The 19867-nt window shown below is 41.3% G+C and overlaps 2 protein-coding genes across 4 annotated transcripts; one reads left to right on the top strand and one right to left on the bottom strand.

The window, feature by feature from the left end:
* Nucleotides 1–1998: 1998 nt before the first annotated feature.
* LOC101871213 (protein BTG1-like) lies at nt 1999–3434 on the bottom strand. The gene is made up of 2 exons (XM_005141561.3): nt 3259–3434; nt 1999–3078 (listed from the first exon to the last, which is right to left on the bottom strand). The coding sequence occupies exons 1-2, from the start codon at nt 3374–3376 to the stop codon at nt 2729–2731; spliced, it is 468 nt and encodes a 155-aa protein (XP_005141618.1). The 5' UTR covers nt 3377–3434; the 3' UTR covers nt 1999–2728.
* A 4952-nt stretch (nt 3435–8386) lies between these two features.
* Nucleotides 8387–19646, top strand: ATRIP (ATR interacting protein). Of its 3 annotated transcripts, none has more exons than XM_031042382.2 (13): nt 8387–8747; nt 8971–9056; nt 10297–10467; nt 11123–11238; nt 11540–11700; nt 12893–12988; nt 13741–13870; nt 14297–15022; nt 15611–15753; nt 16327–16418; nt 17297–17380; nt 17635–17884; nt 19205–19646. In XM_031042382.2, the coding sequence occupies exons 1-13, from the start codon at nt 8387–8389 to the stop codon at nt 19270–19272; spliced, it is 2484 nt and encodes an 827-aa protein (XP_030898242.2). In that variant the 3' UTR covers nt 19273–19646. The 3 variants fall into 3 exon arrangements, with proteins under 3 accessions (XP_030898242.2, XP_033922390.1, XP_033922391.1); XM_034066499.1 differs by having other exon boundaries at nt 8974–9056; XM_034066500.1 differs by lacking the exon at nt 12893–12988.
* Nucleotides 19647–19867: the final 221 nt, after the last annotated feature.

Raw genomic sequence — 19867 nt, forward strand, 5'->3', positions numbered from 1 at the left:
TTTTGGCTTGCTTGTTGCTATGGCAGAATGCAGAACTCATCAGCCTTCAGGGAAAAGAAAGTTAATTTTTTTACCTCCTCCAAATAACAGCCTCACTGGCTTACTACCAAGAGCTCTATTCCCTCAGAACAGCCTTTGTGCTGTCAGTAGGTCTTGGCCCTTTTTTAAGCAACAGAATATAATCCTAGATGTTGCAGATACTACACTACATTCACTTACAGCTCAAGTATTTCATTTGCTTCAGCAGGTTTCCTTCAAGCTTCCCAGTCTCCTCCACCTGCCTGTAACTGCAACTCTACACCTGTACCTTGAATATATGAAACTGAACTTGCATTACATAAACAAAAACATCCCATTCAGTGATAAATAGCAAACTTGCAGAGAGCACAGGATATTTGAGACATGGTCGTATATAACATGTGTAATATCCCATTGATTGTGGCAGGATGAGAACCAACAGAATTCACCACAGCTGGATTAACCCAGGCTTTTCGCTGCTCATACGCTGAAACACACCAGGCAAGTAATCTGAAAAACCTGCTGAACCCTACCTCATGTCAAGCCACACAAACTAGCTGGAAATCAAACAGTGTGTCCCAAGCCATCTTTAATCCCACTTTAACTGTAAAATCCACTGTTAAGCTAAAAGCTACATACTACATCTTTTCATGTATGCAGTTAACATAACATGCAGCAGGGCCAGTTATCAAATGAAATTTAATCAAAGATGGCATCTCACCCTTTGCAGATTCAAAGTTTTGTTCAATTACTGACAAATGTGTCAAATAGGTCCCTTAGGTGTCCTAAGGAAATAAATATTCAATGCAGGTAATTCTATTAGAAGAAAAAAAAGCATTACTTTGTCCCCAAAAGAAGAATAAGCCAATGTTGTGAAAACTGACTTTCAATTGTGTATAATAAAAAGACCTTTATTACCCATTTCAATTGTGTATAATAAAAAGACAAGACCTTTACTAACCATGTGTTAAAGTAACCCAGAAACTTATTTATTGGAGCAATAAACTAGAAACACTACACATTTTATTCAGGTTAAACAAATACCACTAGACAAGCCTGCCCTCCAAGATATTAAGGGAAACAGCAAGAAAAAGATGTGGCTTACTTCTAACACACACAAAAAAATAAATTTAAAACACCAAAACAAAACCAAAACTCTTGGTGAACTGGAGTTCTCCACTTTTCAGCTTGCCCACACTTGCCCCTTCCTTTGCTGCACGTTATACCATGTTACTGACATTGTACAAGTTTGGGATTTTTTGCTGACATAGTAATAGTACACAAAGCTGTCTTTCATCAAGTATTCAACCATGCTCAAACATCAGGCTACCAAAAAAAACCAGCTGTGCTAGACATTATGCAGCCTTCTACAAGCCACTACTTCTTACAGGAGGAATGACAATATCCACATACTGAATCCTTCACTGGAGTATCAGTACTAAGAGTCTCCACATAAACAAGCAACACAAAGTTTCAGTATTACATCAAATTCACTGTAGTTGATCCCTCTCTACTTACTGAAACTTGTACCCAACTGGTATTTGAGACACTGGTGAAGTGAGAAGGAACTCAACACCATAAATAGCAGGGTTTTAGCTTCTAGAAGAGTCAAGGTAGCTACACAACTGCATCTCTCTAGTTGGTTTTAAGCTGCAGTTTTAAAAACAGACTCAATTTCCCAGTGAACTCAAGCATGTTCTGCAACAGATCAAGTGTTAGAAGGGTATTTTTTCTTCCATTCAGTTTGATAAAGCACACACTGAAAAACAACCCACACAACTCTATACAAACTATACAGGTCAACTCAGGACACACAGCCACCAGCTTGCCCAAAACCAAGCTTTTTGTGGGGATCCAAAATAAAGATGAATATTCAGAGCTACCCCTTTCTAACTGTGACAATTAAAAATACCTAGAGTAAGCTTTGAGAGCAATATAAAAAGCCAGGGGGACAACACAATAAACATCAACAAGCCAAAAGCAGTTTGGGCAAGTCTTTATTGTTCTACTCCAATAACTAGAAATACTGAGACAAACTAATTCCCCAATTTTTTTTGTCAAGATGTCAGGACATGACAGAATCCAGCCCTCAAATAAATGCATGCTTTGGAAAAGGGAAAAATAAGAGTTATTTCGTGACTTTCGCCTTGCAGCCAAACTTGAATGACCCTGAGAGAAGTCTTCAGACAGATCACAGATGAGATTTACGTGCAGCTTGTGAGATGTGCTTCCCATCCCTCTTTTGTGTTATTGGTCAAACAGTTCAGGAATGTTTTAACAAGTGCTAACCTAGACTAAAATTCATCATAAAGAATGCTACAATATTGCTTTTTATTACAAATAGCCAAAACTTGTTTGAAAATATAAATGTGTAAAACAATCAACTGTACAGTGCATTTACAGTACACAGTCGAGAAAGTAACATGCAGTGAAAAGAACTGCTTTATACATTAGCCCTTGGCCATGAAGAACTTGGCAGTACTACAGCTTCAATGACTATAGGGTGAAAGAATTGAGGAAAAACCAAAAAAAACCCCAAATTAACACCCCCCAACCCTCACCCCCAAAAGACAAAAACAAAAAAGCTCAACCCACCAAAACAAAAAGTACCCACAGAAAACAACAACAACAAAACAAAACCAAGCTCAGTTACATCCAAGTTTAACACGAGATTGGGATACATACATAATTGTACAAGGAACAGTCATTTTTAACTAGATACTGTCATCATGTAATTCTTGGAAGGGCTGGATCTGCCAATTCTCCACTCCTCCTTACAGCTGGTCCTATTCTCCAGCGGTTTGGTCGCCTTCCCACCAGGCTGGGGACTTTCGTAAAGGACACAAATAGACCCATCCTCACCAATGCGATAGGACACCTCAAAAGGGTCGACCCAAAGAGTCAGTTCACTGGGTAAAAGCTGGAAGAGTTTCTCGTGGCTTAGTCCAATCATCCCCGCTGCCTTTCCTATCAAGGGGTCCATCTTATGGTTGATCCTAATGCACCGGTACCCGGAGCCCTTGGAGGGCACCAGGGGGAACCAATGATGTTTATAGTGCTCTGCGGGAGGGAACAAAGAGCAGCTTTACGGCGGCCCCGTAGCCCCACCGCCCTTCAGCCCCGCGGAGCCTGCGCTCCGCCTGACCTCCCCTGCCGGGCAGTGAAGGGGCCAGCTGGCTCGGCCGCCCCTGAGAGCCCCTTCACCCACCAACCCCCGGCGGGGGCCCGTGCCCCGCTCACCGAGCAGCGCCTCCTGCAGGCACTCCCGGAAGCACCGCAGCTGCTCCTCGCCGACACCGCCCGCGGCCCGCAGCAGGCGGGTGATGAACGCCGCCGCCGTGCACACCTCGGTCCTCATGGCCCCCCAGGCTGGCAGCACGGCCCCGCCGCCGCCCCGGCCCGCTGCCAGCTCCGCAGCTGCTGCCCCGGGCCCGCCCCCCGAGCCTCCAGCCAATGGCGGAGCCGCGCAGCAGCGACGTCACACGGAGGAGCCCCGTGCCCCGGGCAGGCCGCTATCCCATTGGTGGAGGCGGGGCGCCCGCGGCCTCCGCGCTCGGCCATTGGTCTGCTGCGTGGGCCAGACCGTGTTTGTTTTGCTGGCGAAGGGGCCGGGTCTCATCCGCGTCGCGATCGGTAGCGCCGTTTAGGACAAGGGAGCCGCGCTGGGGCCCCGGTTTGCCACGGAGCCGGTCTGCACAGCTTCACCGCCTGGGAACTCACTGCCAGAGTTAAGCTGACAATGCTGCGTTGTGAACGGCACAGAGTTGTTGAGTGTATGGCGGTGAACGGGTACATCTCTGGTTTGTATTTCGAGTACTATACTGCGTGTTCTAAGCGCGATACCGGTCGGGAAATATTTGGAGATTTAAACACAAACCTAATGCTCATCTGTGCATAAGAGCAGCCATACACACACTGCTCTAAGTGCCAGGCTTCTCCACCTGCAGGTCACACCACAGCACCGACTGAGAGGTGCAAACTGAGACCCTTATTTGTGTCCCTTTGGACCAGCTTTTTTTATGGGGCATAAAAACTTGAGCCATGGAGATGCTTGGTTGAACAGTTTGTGTCAGATTATTCCGTGGAGTAAAGTACATGGCTTGAGACAGAGAACTTTAGTGACAGCTCAGCATCACTGCTGAGGGCTCCAAGTTTGAACAACTACAATTCATCTCATTACAATAGAAAAATTTTGTCGAGGTCAGTTATCCTGGCAAGTCTCTTTACCCAAGAGCTCCAAACCAGTAGTTCTGCGAGCACCCCACCAGCCTCACTTTCTCCACACAACTGCCAAGCAGCAGCTGAGTTCCACAACACATCCAGAGACATGGATGGATTCAGCTGTGACCCTGCCCCCTTCAGTGTGGTGACAATATTCGGAAGCTATTTTAAAGATTTTAAACAGCTCATGGTATCGCCAGGATTCCCCAAGATCACAAAAAGCTTTCCCTGTACTCCAAGCACTAGCACAAACTTTCTTCCCCACCCCCATCTTAAAGTGCTGTTCACAAGCAATTCCTGCAAATCAGTGCTTTCAAGAGCACTGTCTAAGGGCAGGCCAGTGTTGCCAGGGCTGTCTGCAGCTGTAACCAATCACAGTTCTCAGAGAGCAGTCTTCACTCAGAAGTTTGTGCAATGCCACAACCATTCTCCCAGCCCCTTGCCTTAAATACATCCACTCCTTTCACTGGCTTTGTGTCTTAACTCCCCCTTTGGAAAAAGGGTGTCAATTTCTTTGCACTGTTGATTAAGTTCTAAGACTTTGTATTCTCCTTTGTTAAAAAGCAAACTAATCCCTCCTTTATTCTTCAAGGCCTGAAAAGGACCTTTCTTCAGAAAAGATCTCACCTCTGAGGAAACTAACATCTTGTTTTCCCAACTGCACACCTGAATCCTTGTTTCCCTGACAGAAAATGGTTCCATAGGCAATAGTATTTAAAACAAACTCTGGGAAGGGTTTATCGAGAAACAAGTTATTTGCCAATTCTTAAGCTAACCACTCATATAAATAGCCTGGTTTAGAGAGTACTGGAGTTGTAATTAAACAACAATGTGGAAATACTGCTCCAGAAAGATTTAGCAGTAGCCATTGACATGTTTTTTCTCATTAGAAATGAATTTTAAATATTCATATATGGGGGGGGGGGGTAGGGAGGTGTGAGGAAACAAAAATGCAACAAAATAAACAACAGAAAAAACCACACACAAAAAGCCAAACAAAAAACAACCCACAAACAACCCACACAAGCTTCTAGGGGGTTTGTTTGGTTGCTTTTCCTCCATTTGCTGGAAGATCTCCATGGCTTGGAGTTGCGAAGCCTCATCCCACAGATAGCAGAAGCAGGTAAGTTAGCACTGCAGTTAGGAATTGTTAGGATTAATAACCTTGTTTAGTACTAGAAACTAAAGTAGTTAAAGCCATAGGCTGCAAAAGCTGACCAAGAGTAAATATTTTTTTAAAACTAATGCTGCAAATATAAAACCAGCAGGTGTAAGCAAGGAAGAAAAGAACCAAGGAAACAACTCCCCAGGAATGAGATTATTTCGGAAGGCAGCCAGCCCAATGACCAAGAAAGTCAGTAAGAAATCAAGAACCCTCTGACCAGAATGGAGAGGAGACCTGCCTGTAGGAGTATAATTGGAGTACACAATCTGCAGCCATGATCCCCCTTTGGAGACACCCAGCTCAAGCTGCCATGCACATCCAATAAACAAACTGCTCCTTTACTCAGCAGGTTGACAGACTCATCTTTGAGCAGAAACCTCCAGCCAAGCCCTGTTGAGGTGCCACCCACATAATTCATACTCCAGACTAGATGGCAGCTACATAATGCCTGCAACAACTACCACACATATAACCTTCTTTCACAAAGAATATTTTAAGTCATCAACTCAAACTTACTTCGTTGTCATTATTCTGTTCTTCTGCAAGTCATTTCTTTAGCAGGAACCCCTAGAGGAAAACAGAGTCAGATCTTAGCTTACCTTATTAATTCTTTTTAATAACTATCTTAAAAATAAAATGTATGGAAGCATTCTATCATTCCATTTTTCTTCAACCAAAGGAAAAGGGAAAGCTGAAGCTGTATCACAGTATGCTGTTATGTAAAAACAGTAATAATAATAGCACTAGCCTATTTCTTTCGGTATAAAAAAGCAGCATTAAGACCAAAGTCTAACTTGAGTTCATTTTCAATTACTTAAATTAAGCTTGTTACCTGTCTCTATAAACACAGATTACAAGCAGAGCACTACAACCTGCAAGAAGAGGTTTTAAACAGAACAAGCAATTCTATTTTCATTCTATCTCTGAATCATTTCTTTCTAAGCATCTAATCAATAAATTCTTAAAAGCAAGAATTACCTTTTCTTTGTTGCCAGAATACAATGACATGAATTAAATTCCCATTACAAGAAGAAAAAGAGTATTTCCAAATATAAATAATGGTACCACCAATGATGTAAGCATCAAATCTCTCCGTAACTTTCCAAGCTTGGTATAGCAATTAATAAAATATAACTTCTTAGAAAAACAAAAAGGAAACCTTAAGTTAATACCTCAGAACTGAAGTGATACAAGTCTTGTGATCTAGGAGACTGCCCCTTTTATCCTGATCAGATGCAGCAATCCCACCTGCTGAAGTTCAGAGGGATCACCTGCTGTCACTTTAGCAGAGAAGGTGGGATGAGCCAGCACAGATGAGAGCATTGACCCTCAGGGGCTTTTTTTTGGCTTCACTGACTAATCAGAGGCTGCCGCCGCTTGTGCCAGAGCAGTGCATCGATAAATCAAACTACAGTCTAATAATTATTTAAGTTTTTCTGCACATAGAGAGATGAACAAGAGAAATCAGAATTCTCTGAAAGCTTTGGAAATAGATCATACTAACAGCACATTGTTTCTCAAAGACCACCAGGGCTTTGTGAACTGATTTATAGCACTGAAAATTGTTACTAACCTTGTTTTTAAAATGTGCTGCAGGGCTATTGTCTAGTCTAAACTTAAAATGTTTACCAACATAGCTGGGAGCTCACTGGGGTAATGCTTTGTTTTTGTGATGGGCTGTTCTATAGACTCAAGTGTTAGATTAGGACTGGTCTTCTATGAGAGCAACTAATGCAATTAAAGAGAACAACACCCCTTTGAGTCTGCAACAGAAAATTAGAGTGCTTCCTGGTTTTTGTAAGTGTTGAGTTGGTTGAGTTGGAGGAATTTCCTTTCCTTAGTCTCATGTCTCACATTCCCATGGGGAATAAACAAAACCACCTGCATGTCTGCGGCCTCCTGTCCCACCACAGCTGCCACAGGAAGCCCATGCAAGGAGGAAGGAGCAGCAATGGCTGCCAGCACAAGAAGTGGTGTGTGCAGGGGTTCTCTGTGAACCTCTGCTGGGGAGGTAGGCACCCAGCAGCCTGACAACCCTGCCCAGCAGGTTCTGCTCATGACATCACTAACCTGGCCTTGCTGAGCGATCACAGGACCACAGAATCATTAGGATTGGAAGGGACTTTGGACATCATCCAGTCCAACCCCATGACAAGGCAGGGCCACACAGAGCACATCACACAGGAACGTGTCCAGGCATGTTTTGAATGTCTTGAGAGAGGGAGACTCTACAAGCCCCCTGGGTAGCCTGTGCCAGTGCTCTGCCACCCTCAATGTCAAGAAGTTCTTCCTCATGCGGAGATGAAAGTTCTTGTGCTCTAGTTTATGGCCATAGCTCCTCGTCCTGTTGCTGGGCACCACTGGAAAGTCTGGCATCATCCTCCCAGCACCCACCTTTGAGATACTGATCTGCATTAACAAGATCCCCTCCCAGTCTGCTTTCTAGTCTGACCAGGCCCAGCTCCTGCAATCTCTCCTCATCGGAGCGATGCTCCCGGACCCCTGATCACCCCTGTGGCCTCCAGTGGACCCTCTCCAGCAGCTCCTTGTCTTGTACCAAGGAGTCCAGCACTGGACACAGTTCTCCAGACATGGCCTCACCAGGTTCACACGGTCATGACGCCGGTGATGGCTGCACGAGGCCCAGGTGCCGCCACGCCGGAGCCCAGCGTTACGTCAGCAAGGCGGATATGACGTCACCGTCTAACGCTCTGACGTCAGCAGCCTGCTCCCTCCAGCTGCTGACGGAACAAACTTTCCCGCCAACCTGAGCAGCACCGCTCCCGCCCGTCCGCGAGCCGCCCGGTCGGCCAATCAGCGGCCCGCTTACAGCGGAGGTTCGGTTTGTCCCTCGGGAGGTGCTGAAGTCTCTGCCGCGCTCCCATTGGTCTGCGGGGAGCTCTGCTCGGCAGTGATTGGCTCGCGGCTTGGAGCACGGCGGGGGCTGTCGGCGGCGGCCCCAGTGCCCGGTGCACCCGTGCCATGGCGGCCCAGCCGCCGCTCGGGCCGCGGAAGCGGAGCGGCCCGGTGCTGTGCGGGGCGGGCTGGGCCGGGGCCGCCCCTCCGGCCGTGACGGGCTCTGGCGGGGCCCTGGGGAACGGATTCCCCCCGTACAAGCGTCCCAAGAGCGCGGGGCCGGCAGATCTCTTCGGAGACAATGACGACTTCACGGCGGACGACCTGGAGGAGATCGACATCTTGGCTTCTCAGGCGCTGTCCCAGGAGGCCGCTGCCGGGCCCCCGAAACACGCGTGGAGCGGCTTGGGAGCGAGCGGCGCTGAGCGGCCGGTGGCGGCGGGGCTGCCCTGGAACGGAGCTGCCGCAGCGGGCAGGAAGGTGCCAGGTCGGTGTGGCTGGAGCACGGGTGTGAGCTCCTTAAGGGCTGATGGATAAGCGCTAGAGCAGAGTTATGTTGTGAACAGACGCGTGTGATTTACCTATTTGTAGTGACAGTGTAATTCTGATGATACTCAGAGGTGTGCAAGAGCAAATAACAAGATGCTCAGTCATTGCTGATGTACATACATCATCCGTGCTTCAGAACTGATCTTGGCTTTTTTCTGCAGCAGGAAGCAGTACAGAAGAGAGCCTGGTGAGAGATGCCTTCCAGTTTGAAGTCCTGCAAACGCAGCATGAAAAAATGAAACAGAAGGTGAGAAATTTTCCCCCCTCTCCAAATATGACATTTTTTTTGATAAGGTGAACTGAAAGGTGGGATAAATTTGGTTCCAAGTATTTAATTCTTATTAAGTTGAATAGTAATGTTTGAAATACATGGATCTATTAAAAGCATTGTACTAGAAACAGCTCTAGTAGTATTTGGTATGAGAGCAACATTTTATTTCTTGGTCATTTTGGGTTAGCAAATACTCATTTTTACCTGTTTCCCATTAAATGGGTTCTCCTCTGCCCTGTCATGTAGCCAGCACCTTGTTCTGTGAAACTTAAAGACTTGAGAAAATGACTTGCAAGCTGTGTTCTGTTACTTATATGATGATTCCTTATGGAATGGGGAAGAAATAGATGCAGAAAAGTAAGAAGGTGCAAATGCCCACGCCAGGTCCATCCTTTTTTGGCAGACAGCTTAAGAAGAATATAAGACCTGAGCAAGTTTATGATTTTATTTTTACTAGAAAAGTCTTTTAGCCTCTGGTAGAATTTCATGTAGGTAGTTCCTGATCCAGAAATATTAAACGTGTATTTAGTACTGTATAGTGTGTTCTTTCATCACCCTTACCTCTGGTGTCTGAATCTTTCCCAGCTCTTTTATATCCTTTATTGTGGCAGCTCCTACCTCTACACCATGTTCAACATGGCGGTGAACCACAACTTTATGCAGTGGCATAGAGGTGTATTTCTGCCCTTTCTCCATGCTTTCCTGAGTAACAATTGTATTCTTCCTCCAAAGTCTTGTCTCTGAGTGAGATGGTTGTTCAGAAAGTATCACACGTGGCGAAGATACAGTCTGGGGGTGGTAGCTTGCCTGAGGACAGCGTGCTTGTTGGCTGCTATGCTAGATGAAGTATTATCATTGTTATCGCCCAAACAATGAATAAATTACTGATGTGAGTAGAATACTTACCAAAAAAGAACATAATCACAGAGAAGGGGAAGGAGAAGGATGGTCTCTGGCAGGTGCCACAACAGAGTATGAAAATGTGCCTTTGCTGTCATTTTATAATTCTGTTAGAAAAAACAGTAGCTGAGCATGATTTAACCAGGAAAATATTAGAAGCAACATTGCAGAATTTGTGCACTGGGCTACAGGAAAGTTTTTCTCATTAGAAAGTATACCTAATATACCGAAATATACCTAATTTTTGACCCATATAATGATATAAATACCTGCTTCTGGTTATATGCATCTTCTGATGAAATTTATCTGTTTGCAGCTGAAAGAAATGCAGGATGAAATTCTTACTAAAAATGGAGAAATTAAAATTTTGCGTGACTCGATGCAGCAGATGGAGTGTGCTATAGAGGAACAGAAAAGATCATACATGCTATTGGAACAGCAAAAATCTCAGATGTTAAGTGAAAAAGAAAAAGAGTTCTCCAAAAAGGTTTGTAACTGTGTCAATTACCTGCATGTCACATGCAGAAGCTAATTTTATGACTTCATAAGACAGATCATATAGTCAAAGGAAGAACAGCTGTGTGGAATTTCCAAATTATATATGCTTCCTTCAGCTAGAATAAAGTATTTGTAAGAATCTGCTGCAGGTTTTCTTCTGTCAAAATGAAAGTAAAATTCAAGTGGTAGAGGTTTTCATTTACTTTTGGTTGGTTATTTGGTTGTTTTTTTTTAAGCAATCCCAAGACCATTAAAATTGGAAAGTATTTTAAAGCGGAAAAAAGCGACAGAACGTGCTTTATAACTGATCAGAGTGCTATTCCTATTGCAGTCATTTCTCTGAAAGCCCTGAAGAGGACAGTGGGTGCTTTTGTCCTGTTCACTCTTGCTGTTAATGGCCTCACTGTAGTAGTGCTCTGCGTGGCACTTGGTCTGTCTTCACAAGTCATACGCTTCTTGCCTGAACTTCTGGCATTTGGTTCTAAGGTAGTATTAGTTGCACTAGCATACATAAAAATGGAGATCTATGCAGAGTTCACAGTAAGTAGATGGTAATCTTGAAATCTTACAGTAATTCTAGTTGCTTGACAGTTTTGACACCTCTGAATTATTCAGTAAAACTGTCTTTTTAATTCCTTTTTCAGTTGCTGTCATTACAGTCAGAGCTGCAGTTCAAAGATGCAGAAATGAATGAATTAAGAACACAACTTCAGAAGTCTGAAAGAAATAAGCATGTTATTCAGACAGTTTTAACACCAAGGTAGGAGGTTTGAAAAATGAGTTTGTATTCCTTTTTACAATATGTGTGCTTAAACTGTTGAAGAGGTTTTCTTTCTTCATGTAACTTTTAGCTCGCTTGTCTTTAAAAAACACAACTAAAAAAGTCTGTTGACCTCTATGGATTTTGCTCACAAAGAGCTTTCACTGCATTTGTGACAAAATTGCAGAGTTAATAGTGAAGTATCTTTCACACATCAGTGCAAACAGATCCTTTTTTATTGCTTAGTAAACTAAATACAAAAGAAATACTGATTGATTCTAGTGTTTGATTTCTGTTTTAGCCCTAAAAAGAACTCTGCAATACAAGTGATACCAGAAGGATGTTCTGTGCAGCCTGAAAAAAGATCTTTCCCTACAAAGGAATCCTTCAGTGCTGAAATGTCCACTAGACCATCGTGTTCTTCAGAAAATGGGATTGCCCGAAGTACTTTGATCAAAGAAGGTAAACATGTATGCAACTTGCAACATTTTTAGCTGCATCTAAACATTCTGCCTTAGATAAGGAGTTTTATACTATGTGACTGGACAGTTTCAGTAAGTTTGTTGTAGAGAAAAACAAGCACGTATTTGTTACATTTTGGTTTTGCTTATATTTCTTTTTATACCAATTGGCATGAAATAGCTGACTGAAATTTGCATTAAGATCATTTTGATTCATGCCCCTGGTAATGCCTATGTACCAGATGCCAAGATGTCAACAAGGAAGTGGCTATTTGCCATCATAAAAACTTCTATTTATTATGTGATGAACTGAAATATTCAAATTGTTAATCTGCTTTTCTCTTTGGTTAGCAAAGATCAGGAAATGATTTGCCTATTTCTTTGTCTGCTAGTCAGCTAATGCATTTTTTGTGTTCTTGTGGTTTTCGCTTTAAAGTGAGCCTTTAGGGGAAGTTTTACAGGGTACATATTTAGCCATATTGAAAGAAGCAACTGAAACAGTACACTCATTTCCTCTTTTATGTAATTCTCACAAAGGTGTATCTTGAAATTAATTGAGTAAAGCTTAAGAAATTAATATATTAATGTATTTGAAGATTGCTATTATCTGAAGCAAAATTGTGAGGCCATGTTTCTGAGGTGAAATAATAAATGGAAAAAAAATTTGGGTATCATCAACTAATCCTTAGAGGAGGAGTCATAAAAAATCTGAGATGTTACTGTCAGTTACAGTATTCAGTCTTAAATTGGATTGCACTATGAACTCTATCAAAAAGATAAATACAGTAGCCTTAAAGTGTTAGTATTGCTACTTTTTCAGCCTCCTGACTGTTCATTATAGTAACTACACTCAGTGTGCCTCTGTTAATCTCTACTCGTAGTGGGAATTCAACTTAAGGTATTGGGGTTCTTTCTAAAACAGAAGTTGAGAGCAATAGCACTGAACAATCTGGAACATCTGACAGTAAAGCTGAAATTTCATTCACTTCTCTAATTTAATTTGGGAAGCAATTCTACTTCATACAGCTTTTACTATTGTTTGACATATTTGAGTTATACCACTTTTTTTACTGGTCTGCTGCCTGTTTTCTTACCTATAACAGCTGTGGCTAACAGAATGTGTGTAAAGGATAGGCACAGATACATAAGAAATGTAGTTCTCTTATTTGACTCATAATTACTGTTTGTTTTAGATAGTAAGATAACCCATCCTGAAGTGTTACCCCTGAAGCATGAAGCTATGGGAAAAAATGGTGCCTACAACTCTCTATCTAAACGAAACACACAAGGTAACTTAATTTTGTTAATACAGAAATAATAAGCATCTCTGAGGAGCAGCTTCGTTGCCTCTACTAAGCAGTATTATGCTGAGAAGCACTGTGCACAGTAGACCGTGGTGTTCAGATAGTCACTGTTTAACATTGTGATTTTGCAGTAAAACACTTGAGATTATATTATCTTGTATCCCAACTACAGTCTTATATTACTACTTTAAGAAAAAAGTTTGCCTGGGTTTGGTTTTTGCTTTATGGAAGGATACAGATCAAAAGGCATCTTATTACAAGGCTGGTTCTTCCAGCATTAATATATTACGCTCTTTATCGTAAACCAGTATAAAACCAGAAAAAAATGCACCTTTTGTTTTCATTTTTGTTTTAAATGCCATTTACAACTGTCAACACTAGGAATTCTGCAGGGTACTATTTTATTTCCAATGCAGAATAGAATTGCATCATGTAATTTTAATGTCTGAACTGGAACATGGAGAGCAAGTCATCAGGATAATTGAAATATACAGTTACCTGGCTTGAGCTGTTTTGATAATACTGGATTGTAATTAAAGTATCTCTAAGTATAGTTTGGTTAATATTCAAGTCATAAATTCACTTTTCTGGAAATCTTGTAGAGAAAGATACTTTGTAATGGAAAAGGTATTTTGAGGTTGAGAGCACTATAAAAAAGGCTAATCATGTGAAAAATCATGGTTTTACTGTTGTTGACATGGTAAAGCTACTGCAAAGCTATTTGTGCATCCTTTCAGGTTCTATCTTACTAAATGCACTGATGAAACAGCCCATTGTCCCTGGGTCATTACTAGGACTCTGCCATCTCCTTAGCAGTAACTCTGAGCCTCTACCTGGAGCTGCATTGCAGCCCAACTATTTGGATACGTAAGTTTTACTTATTTTTGTTAAACTGCATGTGACATGTTCTTAGGATAGTGGCATTCTCTATACTGAGAAATGCTTATTCACAAAGGACAGCTCATTCCTTTTGTTATATGCTGTTTTGCTTGGACTGTTCAATTTGGAACATCATGATCATCATAGATACTAAACGGGGACAACATTTAAATGATAAAATAGGTTAATTATGTAATTAATGGATAATTGTATATGCAATAATTATATACCAGGTATCAAGAAGGTTGGGTTTGGGTTTTTTTCCCCAGTTTACATTCTCTTTTGAAAAGACATCTCATGTTACTCTCTCACCTTTCCATTATTTGACTCAGAATATGAGTAACTCAAATTTCAACTATGTTCTCTGCCTTTTTTTTCTGAAGACTTTCCCTTTTTTCACCTTTATTTGGATAGGAAGCCCACACACCTACCCAGCAGCAGGACAACTCAAGAGGAAATTGCTGCTCGTGGATCCTTGCAAGAAGCTCAAGACCTTGCTATAACAGGATTGAACTTGATTGCTATGGATGGAGGATTATCTGAAGAAAGCCAAACAGAAAGCCAGAGAGAGTTGCACGTCACACACTGCAAGATCCGAGGCGCTCTGCACCTCTTACCCTTGGTAGAACACCATATTGGTGCATACTGTCAAGCGGTACAACTGGCAGACAAGCCAGTAAATGGTTCTTGTGGAAACCATTCAGCTGCTTCTTCCAGAACCAACACAAATACGGTGTCAAGTAAGGAGGACTTCAGATTGCCTCTTGAAGAAACTACAGTTATATCACTGGGTATTCTTTATTATTTGGTGTTCTATAGCTGGGATGTTGTCCACTTGTTGCTATCTACTGAAGTGGAAGAAAGTGCTGCTGCTGGAGATGAACAGGTTTCCAAGATGGACAAAAAGGTGTGTGATAGCCAGTGTGATGATAAAGAAGATACCAGGACACAAGGAGGGCTGCCTGTAGCTCCACAGGATGCTCCCAATAACAATCAACCTCAACACTCCTTATTTAAAAAGCTGCTTCAGGTTTTAGCTTTTTCTGCTGCAAAAGGCTCCCAGACTGACAGGATACTGAACCAAAGCCTAAAGGTTTTGGTGAAATTAGCTGAAAATTCAACAATGGACTTGCTAACAATGTAAGTCAGCAATAGGTTTACAATTATTTCACACTCCTGTCTAGCAAATTTTACTCTCTGTTGAAACTAATTTGTACAGATGACAGCAGAAGTTTTGTTGTGTACAAGAGAATTTTCAGATCACATTTGAGAAGCTGTTGAGGATCTTTCTATTGCCTTTGCTGCTAATGAATAACGTTACCCCTGATCTGTAACAAGATTTGCTTATGACATTTGCATGAAGCAGATCTGTTGCCTCATTGCAGAGCCATCACCTGAAAGTCAGAAAACTTCTTAAGGCCATATGCAGTTGATCAGAGTATCTGTAACATTCATTTTGGGTTTTCAAGATTGCTGTGAGATGCATAAGAATGAAAGCACAGGGTCTCATTCTGGTAGGTAAAATGCCACTCTCAAAAGTGAGACAATTAATTTGCTAATGGTCTGATATACACAACCATAGTATCAATTGCAGAATGACTGCACAAATTGGAATCGGGTATGTTTTGGATGGCTGAAAAGGCACACATTCTGATGATGTGTACAAGAAATAGTCTCTTTTCAACCTGTCAGGGCATTTCCCATTTCTAACTCTCTTTTCTTTTGAAGTTTCCAGCACTTACTGAGTAGCCAGATACTGCTCCATTGTCTGTGTCCAGAGACCCCTTTGCCTGCTGTCCTTTTGACTGTGAGACTGTTGTCTATTCTTGCTCAACACCATACACTGGTTGTTCAACTTTGTTCTCATTCAGGTAAAAGACTTCATTACACTTACCAGGTGAACATTAGTTTGCACAACTAAAAGCAATGCAAACAGGCTTGCTCCAAGGTGTTACAAGCCCAAATAGTCTGCTATGATACCTGAAAACTTTTCAGTTATTTTTTGAAGAGTATTATGTCTTGTATTATCTGTCTACATACAGTACTTTTATACCCATGTCAATTTTTAAAACTACTTTCCAGATTAATATTTAATGTTGATGAGGGGAGAAAAAAAGGGTTTTGAGGAGTTTTGAAGTTTGTCTGCATGCATGATACCTACCATTGAGTTTAGGTATTCCAGTACTCTGTATGACAAGTAGTCTTTCTCCAGTTCCTTATGAATGAAGGTCTGTATTAGCACAAACGCATTTACAAAGTTTAGGGATACTGGCTTCTTCAGCACTGCTTAAGATGTCTGAAGTTAAGCAAGAAGTTGAGCCTGTATCACAAGTCCCAGCATAGCACTTCATGTATTTTCTGAAATGTTGTCTTGTTTAGGATCAAATTTAGTTTTGTCACACAGTTGACTAGTTACAAAAAGAACAAAGTTATCTCTGTTTCAGACACCTGCCTTCTTCTTGCCCTGTACATGTATATTACATCAAGACCAGATAAATCAGCATCTGAAACGCTTTGGCTTCAGCTGGAACAAGAGGTAACCAACCACTGCTGCTTGTTCATATGTTTTTTCCTGCTATCTCCAGCTGGGGGAGTGGGAGGAGCAGAGCAGCGCACAAATTGTCTGAAAACAAGATCTTTCTCCAGATAGAACTGAACAGAAAGTATTAGCTTGCAGTAAGGGATGACATTGATTTGCAAGAGTAGCTGCTTGAAACTGAATCAGTAACTGGTCAAGAGAACATCAGTCATAACAGTTATAGTTAAGTCACTGAAAGAGGAAGAAAGATCCTCAGATGGCTGTAAATATTCAACACTAAGCTTTATTTTGCTTTTAGATCGAGTAAAAGGAAGCAAGATCTAGGATTCATTTTAACTTGATTAATTCTAAACTGTATATGAGTTACTACATAGAAAAGGCAGTCTTAGCAATTCAGGATTATACTAATTGTATTCAGTGGAAATAATGGCTTTTTTATATATAGGAAGAATAGCTTTTAAACTTGTACTGCTTGTTCTGGCAGTGGTGACTTCTTTGAGGTTCTACTTGTTCCGCTCCTGCTCTCATATGAAAGAACTTTCAACCATTTTCATTATACTGCTACCTACATTGTCAGATTCAGTGTAAACATGATTTGTATGAAGTAACTTAAGGCCCAGTGCACCTCACTAGCCTTCCTCATCAGAAAATTGAAAGAAGTTTCTGTGCAGGGCAAATTTTATGTTTTTAAAGTTTTACAGGGAAAAAAAATGAACATTTTTTGTAGGGATACAGATCAACTGTTAAGAAAAAAACAAGAATGTATGAAGTTAATAATGAAATGTCATGTCTACCTCCCTTTATTTGCTGTTTGTTTGCTAATTCTGCAGAACCCCAGTTCTCATTATAATGCACTCTGTATGTTTTTGTCATAGACAGTTAGACTCCTGACAAGGTTTATGCGGAGTTCCAGTCCAGCAGTTTCATTACCTGGTACAGAATGCCAGTGTAATCTCGAGGTATGTCACTACAGTGGCTGAGTTTACTGAGAACTTTTAAGGTACTCAATGCTAAAATAGCTTTTTGTCCCTTTTTTTAGCTAAAATGAAAGAGAAATGTACTGTACTTTAAAGGAGGCCACCTTCCAGGAGCCTTGCTTTTGCTTGCTAGACATATTTTGAAATTTGGAAGTTTAATCAGTAAAGTTCATAATAAATTAAGTTTTCCGTTACTATAACTTTATGTATTGAGGCACTTTCTTCTCCTCTTGCAGGTGGTTAAGGCACTAATTATAATGTTACACAGACAGTGGATGAAGATTAGAAGATCTGAGAACAGCTTGTGTGCACATAAGGAACAAATTATTCAGTTTTTACGGGATGCTCTTTTACTCTTGCACAGCCTGTCTCAGAAAGATAAACTGTTTCATGAACACTGTTTGGAAGTGCTCCATCAATATGACCAAGCCATGCCGGGCATAAGAGCAATTCTCAGAAAGACTCAAAAATTGAGTGCTTGTGAAGGTAAAACAACTCAAGTGGTAATCTGGCTTTTTTCCATGCTGCAGAAGTACAAATTCCACTTCTGTCCCTTTCCTCATTTAACAAGTGCAGCTACCAAATACCATGGATATTTGTTGCTCATACCTTTGAATACAGTTCATAGTCTAGTGCTTCTCAATCTTCATTATACTGAATCACTACTGTACTATTCTTCTTTAATAGTTTTCTTGTTCTTCTCTCCATAGAGATATGCCCCTACTATCTGATCCAACAAAATCCCATACTCCAACTCTTTTTAGTAAAGCAACCTGCACTATATATGACCTTACTAAAATAAGTGTCATTATTTCAAGTCTCCAAATAGCATTACACCTTCTCCCTGCAACTGTTTTGTTTCCCCACCGCTCCCCTCATCATTAACATCTTTCTTCCTTTTCCTTCTTCTACCTACAACATTCCTCCACTACTCAGAAATCTTCTCTAGCCCATGTCCATCAGGACTTGCCCCTTGTTTTGCACAGTTCTGCTGTCCATTTCCTAGACAGAGCTACTCTTGTGAAATTGCTTCTTCTCCCTGTACCTCAGTGCCCTTTCTTTGTTCACTCATGGCATTATTTACGTGTATGTTGTAGAGCTGATGAGAAGCCTGTGCTCTTCCATCAGCAGGTGGGTTTGCTACAAGATATCAGATAAGACATCTGGTCTTGTTAAGAGCCAGAATGATAAATCATTGTCAGTGTACGTATCACATAAATAAGGCAGGTGATGCAAGCATGCCACTATTAGTTACAGTGACTTCTCTGGAGATGCCAGAGTATGCCAAGTATGGGTTCTACTCTGATTGCTTAGAGTATGCCAAGGTTTTCTAGAACTTTGCCAAACACCTTGTCTGGTTATGCTTGGGAAGGGTCCAAAATGGTATAACAGCTTGGGAAGTTGGGGAGGGTGATGAAGTCATGCACCTGCAAGCCTGTAATTTGCATTTGGGTTCTTCCTTTAAAACATACTGTGCTTTTGCCCTAGTGACTTAAAAATCAGTGAACAAAAATTAGTTTTAAACTTAGTTGCAAAATAATAAAGTACCAATTACTGGTTTTCCACTAATAGATAAATTTAATTGCCCAAGATAGTTCTCTCTTTTAATGCCTGAAAAGGCATTAAAGAGGAGAAGTTTGTATGACAAAATGCATATGAAGACCTGTTTTGCATGAAACCTTGATAAAGGGCATTTGCTGCAGCCTTCTACAGTCAGTATGTTTTAAAATGCAAACAGATACCAGCTGTAATTACACTGTATAAAGTAGGTAAATGACTCTGAAACATGATTTGTTGTTATTGCAGAGCTGATTTTGGATGAATTGTATCCTCCTGAGCCAGAAGCAGAAGAGCAAGGAATGGATTCCAGCTAGCTAACATCTAGCAAAGATCTCTGTCCTTCCTCATCTAAATCATAATCATTGCCACTGTAAATCTGAAATTCCAATCATCTGTTTTATTAAGTGATAATCTAAAGGCTGCACTCAAATGCAGCACAAGTAAGGCATTTCTTTGTTGTGATTATTTAGGTGCCATCTAAATCTAGATGAAAGCAAAGAAATTTTGCACTAAGAATTATACTGCAATGTAGTGTTTTGCTGTACAAACCTACTCAGTGGCTTATGACCGGTTCCATTTATGAAAGTCTTTTGAACACATGTGTTTCTTTGTAGCTGTAGCACTTTCTTGCTTGATTTCCAGATTTTTCATGTTGATATTAGTAAACAGTTTATGGTGATTTTAAAAACCTTTCTACAAGTAACTTCTAGTTGGCAGCTCAGTTCTGAGCAAGAAAATCAAAGCCTTGTAGTGATCACCTGAGTTCATAATTTTTCTCAATTTCATGGATCTGCTGAAAGAAGAACTATTGTTGAGATGCCCAAACAAAAAATACTAGAATTTGCTGTTTTAAAAACTTACCTGTCATGGTAGAAGATGGTAATGTTGAGGAAGACATTCTATCTTACC

Source organism: Melopsittacus undulatus, chromosome 9 (assembly GCF_012275295.1).
Source record: "Melopsittacus undulatus isolate bMelUnd1 chromosome 9, bMelUnd1.mat.Z, whole genome shotgun sequence".
Lineage (NCBI taxonomy): Eukaryota > Metazoa > Chordata > Aves > Psittaciformes > Psittaculidae > Melopsittacus > Melopsittacus undulatus.

Coding starts and splice junctions, on each gene's coding strand:
- LOC101871213 (XM_005141561.3), bottom strand. CDS start 3,376: ATGAGGACCGAGGTGTGCACGGCGGCGGCGTTCATCACCCGCCTGCTG. Junction 3,079..3,258: donor CCTGCAGGAGGCGCTGCTCG/GTGAGCGGGGCA, acceptor TCCCTCCCGCAG/AGCACTATAAACATCATTGG.
- ATRIP (XM_031042382.2), top strand. CDS start 8,387: ATGGCGGCCCAGCCGCCGCTCGGGCCGCGGAAGCGGAGCGGCCCGGTG. Junction 9,057..10,296: donor ATGAAAAAATGAAACAGAAG/GTGAGAAATTTT, acceptor ATCTGTTTGCAG/CTGAAAGAAATGCAGGATGA. Junction 13,871..14,296: donor CAGCCCAACTATTTGGATAC/GTAAGTTTTACT, acceptor TTATTTGGATAG/GAAGCCCACACACCTACCCA.